The following is a 15,598-nucleotide window of genomic DNA, read 5'->3' as shown; positions in this document are numbered from 1 at the left end:
CTCAAGGGCCGTTTTTCCATCTGAATTCTGCGGCCCTGAACCTGACTGTGTGGCCATGGAGTCCTGGATCCTAGCGGCCTCAGGTTTATCTCATGAAGTTGTTGCCACAATGAGACAGGCTAGAAAACCATCCTCAGCTAAGATCTATCACAGGACGTGGAAGATATTCTTAGCGTGGTGCTTGGCTCAAGGGTTTTCTCCCTGGCCATTTGCATTGCCAATTTTTCTTTCCTTCCTGCAGTCTTGGTTGGAAAAAGGTTTGTCGCTTAGCTCTCTTAAGGGTCAAGTCTCCGCGCTATCCGTATTCTTTCAGAAGCGCTTGGCACGGCTTTCTAAAGTACGCACGTTTCTCCAAGGAGTTCGTCATATCGTTCCTCCTTACAGACGGCCATTGGAACCCTGGGATCTGAACAGGGTTCTCATTGCTCTCCAGAAGCCGCCTTTCGAGCCTTTGAAAGAGGTTTCCCTTTCTCGGCTTTCACAAAAGGTAGTTTTTCTTGTGGCGGTCACGTCTCTTCGAAGAGTGTCCGAGCTAGCGGCGTTATCTTGCAAATCTCCCTTCCTGGTGTTTCACCAAGACAAGGTAGTACTGCGTCCAATTCCAGAGTTTTCTCCCAAGGTGGTTTCTTCCTTTCATCTCAATCAGGATATCACTTTGCCATCTTTGTGTCCGCATCCAGTTCACCAATTTGAAAAGGGTTTACATCTGTTGGACCTGGTGAGAGCACTCAGGATTTACATTTCTCGCACGGCGTCTCTACGCCGTTCTGATGCGCTCTTTGTCCTAGTCGCTGGTCAGCATAAGGGATCGCAAGCTTCCAAATCCACCCTGGCGCGGTGGATCAAGGAACCAATTCTTCACACATACCGTTCTGCTGGGCTTCCGATTCCATCTGGACTGAAGGCCCATTCTACCAGAGCCGTGGGTGCGTCCTGGGCATTGCGGCATCAGGCTACGGCTCAGCAAGTGTGCCAGGCGGCTACCTGGTCGAGTCTGCACACGTTTACCAAACACTATCAAGTGCATACCTACGCTTCGGCAGATGCCAGCCTAGGTAGACAGGTCCTTCAGGCGGCGGTGGCCCACCTGTAGGAAGAGGCTGTCTGACAGCCCGTTCATGTGGTATCTTTTTACCCACCCAGGGACTGCTTTTGGACGTCCCACTGTCTGGGTCTCCCAATTAGGAGCGAAAAAGAAGAAGGGAATTTTGTTTACTTACCGTAAATTCCTTTTCTTCTAGCTCCAATTGGGAGACCCAGCACCCGCCCTATTTGTTCTTAGGGTTTCGTTTTTCGGGTGCACATGTTGTTCATGTTGTTTCTTAAGTTCTCCGATCTTGTTATCGGATTGAATTTGTTTTTGAAACTGTTATTGGCTTTCCTCCTTCTTGCTTTGGTACTAAAACTGAGGAATCCGTACTCCTACGGGAGGGTGTATAGCCAGAAGGGGAGGGGCCTTACACTTTTAAGTGTAGTTCTTTGTGCGGCCTCCAGAGGCAGTAGCTATACACCACTGTCTGGGTCTCCCAATTGGAGCTAGAAGAAAAGGAATTTACGGTAAGTAAACAAAATTCCCTTCATTTGATACACTGAAGATTTTGCAAGTTTTCCCACCTACAAAAGGATGAAGAGGTCTGTATTTTTTTATTGTACATACACTTTAATTTAAGTATTAATTTCAGTAAAATAAGTATTTGATACAATAGAAAAGCAGAACTTAATATTTGGTACAGAAACCTTTGTTTGCTATTACAGAGATCAGACGTTTCCTTTAGTTTGTGACCAGGTTTGCACACACTGCAGCAGGGATTTTGGCTCACTCCTCCATACAGATCTTCTCCAGCTCTTTCGGGTTTCAGTGCTGTCACTGGGCAACATTGAGTTTCAGTGCCCTCCAAAAATTTTCTAGTGGGGTCAGGTCTGGAGACTGGCTAGACCAGTCCAGAACCTTAAAATGCTTCTTATGGAGCCACTCCTTAGTTGACATGGCTATGTGTTTCGGGTTATTGTCATGTTGAAAGACCCAGTCACGACCCATCTTCAATGCTCTTACTGTGTGGGAAGGAAGTTGTTGGCCAAACATCCTCCCTTCAATACACTGCAGTCGTCCTGTCCCTACTGCAGAAAAGCACCCACAATGCATAATGTTTCTACCCTCATGCTTCACGGATGGGTCAGTGTTCTAAGGGTTGTACTCATCCTTCTTCGTCAAAATACGGGAAGTGGATTTCATACCAAAAAGTTCTATTTAGGTCTCATCTGACCACATACCTCCTCTGGATCATCCAGATGGTCATTAGAGATCTTTTAACAGGCCTGGACATATGTTGCCATGAGCAAGAGGACCTTGCGTGCCCTTCAGGATTTTAATCCATGACAGCGTAGTGTGTTACTAACTGTAATCTTTGAGACTGTGGTACCAGCTTTCTTCAGGTCATTGACCAAATTCTCCTGTCTAGTTCCGATCTGATACTTGACCTTTCTCTGAATCATCCTCACCCCACGAGGCGATATCTCGCATGGAACCCCAGACGAAGTGAGACTGGAAGTCATCTTGTGTTTCTTCCATTTTCTAATAATTGCGACAACAGTTGTTGCCTTCTCACCAAGCTGCTTGTCTATTGTCCTGTAGCCCATCCCGGCTGCACTTTTTTAATCAACAACAAACTGTGCTATTCTTGACTTCTTTGGGCCCAGCGGTGAGGATATGCCGCTGCTCCTGGTGTCTGGCATAACCTGCAGCACTGACATCACCTGGACAGCCAATAAGGGAGCTTAGTGGCTTTAAAAAGGGCCATGTCTTCCATCTACACTGGCAGAGTTACTGAGCTCACTGATTGGCTGCTGTGCTGTTGGCATGATGTAAGCTCCAATTCTGGACACAGAGCAGGGGATGAAACTTGCTGGTAGCTCTAAGGAAGGAGAGTACTGCAAGGTTTGTTTTCTAACTACAGCTGGGGCCAAACATTTATATGTAAAAGGAACAACCCCTTTATTAGGTTTCCCTAGAGAGGAAAGGGCAGTACTGAGATCTTTCTAATGATCTGCTAAAGCCTGCTTTACACATTACAATTAATCGTGCGATCGCACCCACCCCATCATTTGTGCGGCACGGGCAATTTGTTGTCCGTGTCGCACAATGTTGTAACCCCCCGTCACACGTACTTACCTCCCGAACGATCTCGCTGTGGGCGGTGAACATCCACTTCCTGAAGGGGGAGGGACGTTCGCCGTCACAGCGACGTCACACAGCGGCCAGTTAATAGAAGCGGAGGGGCGGAGATGAGCGGGACGTAACATCCCGCCCACCTCCTTCCTTCCGCATTGCCGGCGAGACGCAGGTAAGCTGCAGTTACACGTTCCCGGGGTGTCACACGGAGCGACATGTGCTGCCCCGGGAACGATGAACAACTGGCGCAGAGAAGGACGTGCGATATTTAGAAAATGAACGATGTGTCAACGAGCAATGATAAGGTGAGTATTTTTGCTCGTTAACAGACGCTCGTAGCTGTCACATGCTACGATATGTCAAACGGCGCCGGATGTGCGTCACTTACGACGTGACCCCGACGATATATCGTTTGATATATCGTAGTGTGTAAAGCCCGCTTTACACCAAAACATACAACAATGACGAGTGGCCATCTTCTACTGCTAGAAGAAATAGAGGATCATTAGAATCCCAGATGCAGGATTCTTTACTGTAAGAGCAGTGAGACTATGTAATTCTCTGCCACATGATGTTGCAATGGTCAATTCATTTATCAGGTATCTTCTTTTCCCAAAAATATGCCCTAGCATGATTTTACAGGATTTTTTGAAAATGTTTGAAATCTAAGCTCTACTACAAAAATAAGCTACAGTCAGGGCTGGCGTAAGAGGGAGTCAAACTGCACAATTTTGCCGGGCCCCCACTCTTAGGGATACAGCAGTTGTATTCTGAGGTTAAGATTGTTCAAAAGACCATTGATGACTTCAGTCATGTGACATAATGTAATGAAAGGTCTCAATTACAGGAGACTAAAAGAACTAAACAGGAGACTGGTTGATATGAGGACTGTCACTAGGGGGAATAGAGGAAACTAGCCAATTTCACAGGGCCCCCATTCTCTCCAGTAATTTTATCCTGATGATAGGACTGCTTAAGGACCTTTGTGACTTCACGTCATGTGATCAAAGGTCTCCTAATTGCAAGAATCTATAGCTGAAGAGGAGACCGGTAATTGAAAGAATCTATAGCTGAAGAGGAGACAGGTTGGTGTGTGTGTGTGTGTGTGTGTGTGTGTGTGTAGAGATAGATAGATACACGTGTTACACACAGGGTTGGGAGAGTTATGTTGATGTTCCAGAATGTGATAACATGATATTTGACACTATAAAAAGAAAAAAAAACAAAAAAAAAAAAAAAAAACGACATGGATTGCACATCCCAGATAATACAAAAATCTAAAGCCGTTAGGCAAAAAATTGAATAATAGAAAATGAGGTTCTTTGTTACCATTCTGATCAGATTGTATTAAGCCCACTGCCACGTCATGGCAAACCACTGAGTGGGTCCCTAGTCTAAACCTTATAGTGCGGCACTGTGCGACAAAGCGCCAGCAGGGCAGGTGACCTGGTGCCTCACAGCGCCCATGCTGCAAGGCAAAGCCCCATGGCTCCAAGTCACACTGCCCCACTGACACGACACCACCACAACAGCGGCCACCACAGAGTACCAGCACACTGTGAGAGGAGCTGCGCACTCACCTTCCACTGGCTCCTGTATGTAAACTAGGAGCAACAAAGGCTGACCCCTCTTGCTGCTTTGTCGCTGCAGCAGTGGTTAGTGCACAGTGCCGCACTATAAGGTTTCGATTAGGGACCCACACAGAGGTTTGCCATGACGTGGCAGTGGGCTTAATACAATCTGATCAGAATGGTAGCAAAGAACCTCATGTTCTATTATTCCATTTTTTGTCTAACTGTTTTAGATCATTGGATTTTTGGGATGTGCGATCCATGTCTTTTTCTTCATAGTGTGTTATACAACATTCTATCCCCCTCTTTTTTTGCTTGGATCTGCACTCCCCCCATTTGGCACAGGTGATTTTAATCAGCAGGAGACTGCAAGAGGGGTCAGCCTTTTTTTGCTCCCAGTTCACATATGGGTGCCAGTGGGAGGTGAGTGTGCAGCTCCTCTCACAGGGTGCTGGTGCTGGCTGCTGTTGTGGTGGTGTCGTGTCAGTGGGGCAGTGTGACTTGGAGCCATGGGGCTTTGCCTTGCAGCATGGGTGCTTTGAGGTACCAGGTCACCCGCCCTGCTGGTGCTTTGTCACTGCAGCAGTGGTTAGTGCACAGTGCCGCACTATACGGTTTAGATTAGGGACCCACTCAGAGGTTTACCGTGACGTGGCAGTGGGCTTAATACAGTCTGATCCTAATGGTAACAAAGAACCTCATGTTCTATTATTCCATTTTTTGCCTAACGGTTTTAGATCATTGCATTATCTGGGATGTGCGATCCATGTCTTTTTTTCTTTTTATAGGATGATTATATTTGAATAAATGTTGATTTATTTTTTGTTCAAGAATAAATGTGGATTGTTGTTCATGGAAAAAAAAATAAGACATCTCCTGAAAATAAGCCCTAGCCCATCTTTTGGAGCACAAAAATATGACCCAGTCTTATTTTCATGGAAACCGGTTATAATGGAGAGCCTGGATGCCTTTCTGGATTAGTATAATGTTATGGGTACAGATATTGACCATATATCTGGAAGACTTTTTTTTTATATTGTGCACTTAGCATCTGCCTCTTGGTGTTTTTGCCTTCCTTTGAATTAACACACTAGACTTATAGGATTGAACTGTGTCTTATTTGAAAATTTAAGAGATGGTCTACTACTAAGACAACTTTTTCTTAAATGAATCAGGGCCCCAATGATAATAAAAATAGCCAATACTCATCTGCCACCCGGAGCCATTCCAGTGATGTCAGCACTACACCTACTGGCACTTTCAATGTTATTACGCCAAGCGAGTGCAGCAGCCAATCAGTGGCAACTGATAGACTGCCTACCTCAGAGAAATGTGAGCACTGCAGTCTACTAGCAGCTGTCGATTGATTGCAGCGCTCATGTGGCACTAGCGACACGGACACTGGACCAGCGCCGCTGCAGCAAGGGAGTATAAACTCTTTTGGTTTTCAATAGGACTTTGTTTAATTTAAGAAGAGGATGTCCACTTTTTTTAAATTGATGATTAATCCTAAGGATAGGTCATCAATATCAGAATAGTACGGATATGAGCTTGGTACCAGTGTAGTCAACACACAGACCTGGAACAGCACGGCTCTGTACAGTGTAGTGGATCTTCCTATAAACTGTGATTCAGCTCCAATTGATGTAAATAGGAGCCAAGATTCAGAACCAGGAAGCTGACACTAAATAGTGCAGGGAGCTGTGCTGCTCTGGTTCTTTTAAATTATTTACACCCGGCCTCTTCCAGAGCCAATAACAGAGCGCCTGGTCTCAGACCCCATTCAATCTGATTCTGATGACCTCTCCTAAAGATAGGTTTAAATATTAAAACAATGGACAACACCCTTAAATTACTAAGAAGTGCAAAAAAAAAAACAGGGCTGCAGTGTTGGAGTCTACTTTGGTTGAGTCGGTATAAAATAGACCAACTCAGACTCCTAAAATACAATGCCTTGCGAAAGTATTCAGCCCCCTTGAATTTTTCAACCTTCTCCCACATTTCAGGCTTCAAATATAAAGATGCAAAATTTAATGTTATGGTGAAGAATCAACAACAAGTGGGACACAATTGTGAAGTAGAACAAAATTTATTGCTTATTTTAAACTATTTTAAAAAATAAATAACTGAAAATTGGGGCGTGCAATATTATTCGGCTCCTTTAAGTTAATACTTTGTAGCACCACCTTTTGCTGTGATTACAGCTGCAAGTCACTTGGGGTATGTGTCTATCAGTTTTGCACATCAGCCAAGATCTCAGAAAGAGAATGGTGGACTTGCACAAGTCTGATTCATCCTTGGGTACAATTTCCAGATACCTAAAGCTGCCTCGTTCCATCTGTACAAACAATTATACATAAGTTAAAACAAGATGAGAATGTCAAGCCATCATACCGCTCAGGTAGGAGATGGGTTCTGTGTACCAGAGATGAACGTGCTTTGGTCAGACATGTGCATATTAACCCAAGAACAACAGCAAAAGATATTGTGAAGATGCTTGTGGAAGCTGGTAAGATTGTGTTATTATCCACAGTGAAATGAATACTGTATCAACATGGGCTGAAAGGCCACTCTGCCAGGAAAAAGCCATTATTCCAAAAGAAACATAAAAAGCCAGATTAATGTTTGCAAATGCACACTGGAACAAAAAGCTTACACTTTGGAGACATGTCCTGTCGTCTGATTAAACTAAAATTGATCTGTTTGGCCATAATGACCATAGTTAAGTTTGGTCACAAAAGGGAGAAGCTTTGAAGACTAAGGACATCATCCCAACTGTGAAACACGGGGGCGCAGCATCATGTTGTGGGGTTGTTTTGCTGCAGGAACTGGTGCACTTCACAAAATAGATAGCATCATGAGGAAAGAAGATAATGTGGCAATACTGAAGCAACGACTGAAGACCCCCGTCAGGAACTTAAAGCTTTGGCGGAAATAGGACTTCCAAATGGACAATGACCTGAAGCATACTGCCAAACTGGTTACAAAGTGGCTTAAGGAAAGCTGACTTACAAACATGGCTCAGTTACACCAGTTCTCACAGGAGGAATGGGCCCAAAATCCTACTAGCTATAGTGAGAAGCTTGTGGAAGGCTATCCAAAATGTTTGACCCAAGTCAGAGTTTAAAGGGCAATGGTACCAAATCCTAATGAAATGGATAGATATTTTTATTACTTTCTGCAAATTCAAAAGTATCTTAAAATATTCTCTCTCTTATTATTCTGGCATTTGGTAAATATAAATGATTTTTGTTCCTAATTGACCTAAAACGGGAAAGGTTTATTCTGATTTCATGACAGATAGTGAGAAAAACATGCAGATGTGTCTTTATAGGGAGTGGAGGGAAACTTCTGATTTGAACTGTATGAGGGAGTCGGAGTCATGGAGTCGGAATCAGGGAAATTGAGGAGTCGGAGGTTTGGCAACAAACAAACAAAAACACACAAATCCCCCCCCCAAACTAAACACCAAGTGGCTGAGGTCAATCCAATAAACTCGAGGGCGACTTTGTGTGCATACTTACAACTAGACCCTACTTTAGATGTCATTTTTGCATAAGCAGTTTACTCTTATATACTTGTATATGCTGTATATTTGTATACCTCAACCATCTTGGGCCCTAGGCAATATATTCACTGTGTAATGGATGTCCATATTTACACACTATTTGCCTGTACTGAGTGATTATGCCTTTTGCTGGTGGTGATCCACATTTTAAACTTGTCTAAAATTGTATACTTTATGTTGACTTAATATCTGTAACGTAATAATTTTGTACAAACTAGTTCCTTTGTGCAATTTGTTTTTATATTAAAACTAGTAAAATTAAGTGAACACTAAACATACATAACCACCTTATATAGGAAAGACATACTTTTTAATGGCAACCAACTCTCCAGACTCTGTGGTTCTTGCAAGGAGTACTGAGCCATAAGTGCCATCTCCAAGCTGTTTGATGGACGTGTAACGGTTCATGATGGCGACTCCAAGGTGGCAGGGACATTTCACTACAAACGGGGTATCCTGCTTGTATGACCTCGAGGGCAATCACAGCGAGAGGGGTCAGGCAGATGAACCTTCGTCATAGATCAGCGCTACCTGTAAAAACAAAAAGTATGATATTTTACTCACTAGGCACTATATATTGCTAACGCACACATTTTTCCGGTTGTGTATATAAACTCAGCATTAATTATTGCTTCTACTCACACAGGTTTATTGTTACCCACCATTCAAAAAGCAAAATAAGTGCAATTGACAAAAAATCAGGGTGCGACTCTACTGAACTGTAAAGGCTGAAGTATTACCTTGTGTAGAAAATATCAGTGATCATCTCTACTGACTTCCTGTACAAGAAATCTCCTGGGAAAACATTGCCATTATGTCCTGCATCACTTAGCAACCCAGACGTTCAGCTAAATAGAGAGCTCTGGGGGCTGAAAGCCAAAGTCAATACGGCATTACTGTAAATGTGAAGAGGAAGCATTTATAGAGTGGCTACAGTACAGAAATAGCGAGATCACTGCACACAGTCCTGGGCACTGCCTCACCGGACACATCCCAGGACAGCACCCAGCGCTCCTACATATGGAGGATCTAAAAGCAGCCTCATGGAATACTGCCAGCACAGAAGGCAAGGCTCATCTCATAATGGAGACGCCCATCTTACTAAACACATTTCTGCATTGTGCAGACCCTCTGTTATTCCTACTAACAGGAAGCTACCAATTGGGGGTGTGTCCTGCAAAAGCTGACATTGGCCAATCAGGTGTCAGACTAATAGGGACAAGCTCCCTTGGTAAGGGGAAGGAGCGAAGACCCGCCAGCGAATTGCAGCTGTGGCCGGGAACTGCAAAAATCCTATTGAGTCGAATAGGGGGGCAGATATCCAGTTCCAGCTGTGGCCAATAAAGTTGACAGTCCAGTGTAGTTTCAGCCACCTCCCAAGGATATCCAACGTTCAGTCCCGGACAACCCCTTTAAAGGGAATCTGTCAGTAGGTGTTGGCTACTCTGAGAGCATCATAATATAGGCAGAGAGGTTCTGAAAGTAACCAACTTTATCTTAGATGACTGTGTGCAGCCTTTCTGACTTAATCTCAGAATTGAGTGTAGCAGAGCTGTGCCAGCTCACACCAGGCTCTCTACAGAGATTGTGCATTGACTGTGAAGTGTCAATCTCACCAGGTGGCATGCCAGTCTGCTCTAGACACTCAGCGGAGTCCCATCAATGTTATTATTACAGAGCAATAAAGTAAACAATAAGGTTATGTTCACACTAGATAAATGATTTTTCTTAAGAAATTTCTTGAGTGAAGGATTAGCGCACCTGCGTTAAAAAACGCACCAATAACGCAGGTGCGTTTTTGATGCGTTTTCGGTGTTTTTTTTCCATGTTGTTCCCTGCGTTTTTTAATGCCTTTACAGCAATAAAGTACATTGAGAATGAAAAAAAAAAAAAACAAAATAGCTAATACAGAGATAGATATATGATAGATAGATAGAGGGATAGATAGATAGATAGATAGATATTTAGGGGAATAGATAATAGAGGGATAGATAGATATAGATAATAGATAGAGGGATATAGATAGATAATAGATATTTAGGGGTATAGATAGATAATAGATAGCTAGATAATAGATAGATATTTAGGGGTATAGATAGATAATATCGAAAGATAGATAATAGATAGATAATATAGAAAGATAGATAATAGATAGATAGATAGAGGGATAGATAGATAATATAGAAAGATAGATAGATAATAGAGGGATAGATATTCCAGCTTTATTTATGATGTTTCCCCCCCCCACATACTGCACTTCTCGCGGTCGGTAATGTGTTCACATCAGCGACCGTGAGAAATGACCTGGAGTCACCTCTGCACCTCGGTCAGGAGCCGCATTCAGCACTGGCTCCCTGACCGAGGCTGCGTGGAGAACTGTCACACGTGGCTGGAGCAGGGCTGGAAGCGCCGTGGGACATCGCTGTAGATTACGTCGGAGCTGTGTGTTTCGGGGGGTTTAATACACTGGAGAAAGAGGGGCTTTTTGTCTTTTATTCAAAATAAAGGTTTTTTCGGTGTGTGTGTGTTTCTTTACTTTCACTTTCAGATTAGTGAAGGCGTGTCATAGACGCTGCCATCACTAATCTTGGACTTAGCGGCAGCTATTAGTTGCCGTTAACTCTATATTACCTGGATTGCCCCCGCTTCACGGCATCTGGAAGAGCCGGAGACACGCCAGGACTGTCACATAATGGATGCGGCAGTCCCGGGGCAGCTGCGGCTGATATTCTCGGCTGCGGGAGGAGGGGGCATTAACCCTGTCCCTCGCTCTCCCCAGCCTGAGAATACCGGGCCGCCGCTGTGCGTTTACCCGGCTGGAAGGTAAAAATACAGCGGAGCACACGCTTTTTTTTTTTCTTCTCTTCTTCTTCCTCTTCCTGTCCTAGTGAAGTGACATCACTTCCCTGCAAAACGCAGGGCAGAGAAGTACACTATGTCCCGAAAACGCGAAATAACACAAGTATAACGCAAGTATAACGCAGGAATAACACAGGAATAACGCACATCACTTGCTACCTGCGTTATTCCTGCGCTATTTCATGATTACATTACAGTCAATGGAGTGAAATAACGCAGTTAGCTGCAGAAAAGAAGTGACATGCACATTCTTTTTCTTAAGAAAATCTACTGAATGAATTTTCTTAAGAAAAAAACGCAGTGTGCGCACAGCTAATTTTTTTCCCATAGGTTTTGCTGGGGAATGTCTGCAGAAAGGTTACAAGAATTTCTCAAGAAATTTCTGCAGCAAAAACGGACCAAAAACGCAGGTAAAAAACGCAGTGTGTGAACATAGCCTAACTAACACCTAGTCCAAGTGTGAGGAGACGGAATGACAAACTGTACAACAATTTACGGTACTTCCATCCTACAGGGAGAAATTCATTTTTACATAAAGTAGCTAACCAGTTATGCTCTCTGAGATCACACCACTGACAACATGTAATGGCTCTCATATTTACCACCTCTTCCAATGTACATACAATCAGTGGATCTCAACAAGCTGAAGAGAGTCTTTACTTGATAAAGTGAGAGAGTCATTGGGTGCCCAAGCCTGAAATGACTATTTGTCGGTCTACTACTCAAGCTTTGGTCACAATTGCTGTTTATCATATTTTAATCCAAAACCAGGAAAGACGCAAAAACAGAAAATATCCAAAAAGAATTGCTTATCCTCTGCTTTGGGCACACTTTTTTCAACTACAAATACTGATGTGTAAAAGCGTCCTTACTAGGGCTGAGTGGATCCGGACTGTAAAAGTCGGGATCCACGCGTTTTCAATGATATCTGGGTGCCGGAACCGGGTGCGGGATTCCGGGTGCATGATCCGCAATTAAAGTAAAAATAACGAAAATAAGAAATAAGTGAAAGTTTCATACTTACCGAGACTCAGTGTCATGGCAGCACACTGCTTCCGGGTTGCGCATTCAGTTCCTGTACTGTATAATCGCATACACATAGCTTTCCATGTTTTCCCTGCCTACCGGCCGTCCTCTCGTCTGTGATTGATGCCAGGCTGACGCACCCCCAGCCTGTGACAGTGTCTGCTGCAGTCATCGATCATCACGGCTCAGTAATAGGCTACACTCAGAGCTGGAAGTCTTCTCTATGGTTGCTCGCTCTGACATGTAGCAGAGCTGGATGTGTCATCGGTGGATCTCATGTGGATTACGCCGGACCTGGAGAGCTGTATTGGGGGTTAATAAAGTGGTAAAGGAAGTCGCGTTTTGTACTTTATTCCAAATAAAGGATTTTTCTGTGTGTTTATTTACTGTTATTTACAGGTTTGTGTGATGCAGGTATCTGTTAGACGCCTGTGCCATCACAAACCTAGGGTTTAGTAGCAGCTGTGCGCTGCTATTAACCTCTCATTACCCTGATTGCCACCGCAAAAGGGCAATCGAGAAGAGCCAGTAATGTACCGGGATTGTCCAATCTAATAGGTGCGGCAATACCAGGCGGCTGCAGGCTGAGAATACCAGCCCCCAGCCAGTGTTATCAGGGCTGGGGATGAAAATTAGGGGGAACCACAAAGTTGTTTTTTTTTAAATTTATTTAAACAAATAAAAAAACAAAAAAGCCGCACGTGGTTTTTCTTAAGCCGCAGTCACACTTGCGAGGGACTCCCACGAGTCTGACATCGCAGCACAGCCGCACATTTCTGACAGGAGCGTGCATGTGTTTCTAGGTACATGCATGCTCATGTTCAGAGAACGGCAGGCTGTGCTGGGTGATGTCATGCCTGTCAGACCCGCACGAGTCTGACATCACCGGCACAGCAGCACTTTTCTGAGAGGAGCGTGCATGTGTTTCTAGACGATCTCAGCACCAAACGTGCACCTCCTGGCAAAAAAAACGCGACAAAAAAACGCGGCAAAAACCACAGCAAAAAAAATGCGTCAATGCCAGGAGGTGTAGATCGGATGCAGGAATATGGTGTAAAAATTTCAGCACCAAATTTGCATCTCTTGGCCCAAAAATGAAGAAAAAAAAATAAAAATCTGCCAGCAGGTGGAAATTTAGTGTTGAAATCTGGTGGTTTCAGCACCAAATGTGCACCTCCTGGCAAATAAACAAAAAAAAGACGCCGCAAAAAAATTGCATCAAAAATGCGTCAAAACACTGTGCTTTTTTGCCAGGAGGTGTAAATTGGATGCAGGAATATGGTGTAAAATTTTCAGCACCAAATGTTCATCTCTTGGCTAAAAAACCTGAGATTTTCTGCTAGGAGATGCAGGTCTGTGAACTCAGTGACCTCCACGTGAGGTCAGGTTACCTGCGATCACAGGTGAAGAACCGTGGGAACCTCCAGCTGTAACCACAAATGAACTGAGTGATGTCACCGCTCACTGCACAGCTCATTCATTCTCTGGAGCTCCCAGAGAGCAGTCCTGCTCTACGGCCTCTCTGTGATATTCAGTTGTAGCAGAGCTGAAGCGGCGTGGGACCTAGTGAGGATTACGCCGCTGGAGGGCTGTGTTTGGGGTTAATAAAGTGGTGAATGAGGGTGTGTTTGTATTTTATTCCAAATAAAGGGTTTTTCTGTGTGTTATTTACAGGTGTGTGATGCGGGTATCTGATAGACGCCTGTGCCATCACAAACCTAGGGTTTAGTAGCAGCTGTGCGCTGCTATTAACCTCTCATTACCCCGATTGGCACCGCATCACGCCACCGGGAAGGGCTGGTATCGCATTGGGATTATCACATCTAATAGGTGTGGCAATACCGGGTAGCTACGGGCTGAATATAGAATACCAGCCCCCAGCTGGTGTTATCATGGCTGGGAATGAAAATTGGGGGAGAACCGCACGTCTGTTTTTTTTCTTTTATTTATTTAGACCGGAATCACACTTGCGAGGGACACGCGCGAGTCTGCCATGGCATTACTCGGCAAAGCCTCGCACGTGTAACTGGATACACAGTACAGATACAGCCCGACAGCTGGGGATGCAGCCGCGAGCTATATCTGTGCTGCTGATTGTTTTGTTTATTTTTTACCACTATACTGACAGTCAGACACTTGCTCTGCTTTCCCAGCCCACCGGCCATCCTGGCGCCTGTGATTGGTTGAAGTCAGCTAACACTCAGGGTGGGGGCGCGTCTAACTGCAACCAATTACACGCGCCGGTGGGCGGGCAAAGTAGTGAATATTGAACTGTCGGCTCCGGAAGGTAAAAGTGTGACCCGGAAGGAGTGTGCCGCCATAACACAGCCTGGGTGAGTACACCGCGTGCGCTCCTGCCCCCATATCTCCTCCACAGACGATTTTAATCACCGGATTCCGGAGCGGATCGGACTTATTTTTAAATCTGTCAGTGATCGGCCAGTCCCGCTTTTTCGGGAGTTTGATCAGCTCTAGTTCTTACATTACTCTTGGTTGAATAGTAATAATGAACATGTAGCATTCGCGCAGTAATTACTGAACAGTTAACAACAACAACAACAGCAGCAGGTACAGTCAGGACTAGAGATGAGCGATGTTCGAATCAAATAGTTTGCCAATTTCAAATTTGAGTTGTTTTGGGCGATGTTCAAGTCGTTGGACGAACTCGAACGATTTGCTTCACGTTCGCCCGTTCGATAACAGTTCGATCACCAAAAGCGTAGCTAGTTACTAGCTGGCTTTTCACTGTAATACGGTCAGTAACTGTTAATAATGATATCAAAATTCAGCGTATAGTGTGCGGGGGGGACGGGGTTTAGATCAGTGTTGCTGAGTGCTGAAAGAATGGCGATCGCCATTTTTTTTTTTCCTAACCGCGTGTACAGTGGGGCGGGCCAGGCTGTCAGCCAATCACAGACACACACACCGCAAAGTGGATTTTTGCCAGACAAACAAGGGCATGTTTTATTGGCTGTGCATGTCACATGTCCCTGCCCTATAAGACCCGGCAATTTTCCCCATCGCCATTATCACAGTGCTGCGGGTGTGTGTCAGTCACCGCTCCCGCTACTGCTGCTGCTGTGAGCGCTATACATTTATACAGTGCAAGCTACACATCGGTTTAGGGAGTACTTGTAATTTCAGCCCTTTTCAGGGCTAGATTAGAGCAGTTCATAGCCATTTTTGCTAGTCAGGTCTGTGCCAGCGCTGTGCAAGGGTTTTTCCCAGCATCTATCTAAATCAGCTGAGGCAATTCTTTGGGGCATAGTATCAGTGTCTGTGATAGTCAGTGACCTACCACTGCTGTCAAGAAAGCTACACCACCTCTCCATTTCTGCTAGACAATTTTTAACTGTGGGTAATCCAGGCAATCTGTGAGGAAGGTGCAGGCGTAGATATAATGTT

General features: G+C 44.5%; 1 protein-coding gene across 2 annotated transcripts in view; it reads right to left on the bottom strand.

Moving 5' to 3' along the window:
- Positions 1-15,598, bottom strand: part of CILK1 (ciliogenesis associated kinase 1) — a 116,517-nt gene that overhangs the window by 65,747 nt on the left and 35,172 nt on the right. For both annotated transcript variants that reach the window (XM_075340306.1, XM_075340307.1), the window contains exon 2: positions 8,616-8,839. In XM_075340306.1, the coding sequence (XP_075196421.1) occupies positions 8,616-8,716 (101 nt within the window). In that variant the 5' untranslated portion in view covers positions 8,717-8,839. The remainder of the gene's footprint in view (positions 1-8,615; positions 8,840-15,598) is intronic.

The sequence above is a fragment of the Anomaloglossus baeobatrachus genome, chromosome 3 (assembly GCF_048569485.1).
Source record: "Anomaloglossus baeobatrachus isolate aAnoBae1 chromosome 3, aAnoBae1.hap1, whole genome shotgun sequence".
Taxonomy (NCBI): Eukaryota; Metazoa; Chordata; class Amphibia; order Anura; family Aromobatidae; genus Anomaloglossus; species Anomaloglossus baeobatrachus.
This window is presented reverse-complemented; position numbering and strand designations above follow the sequence as displayed.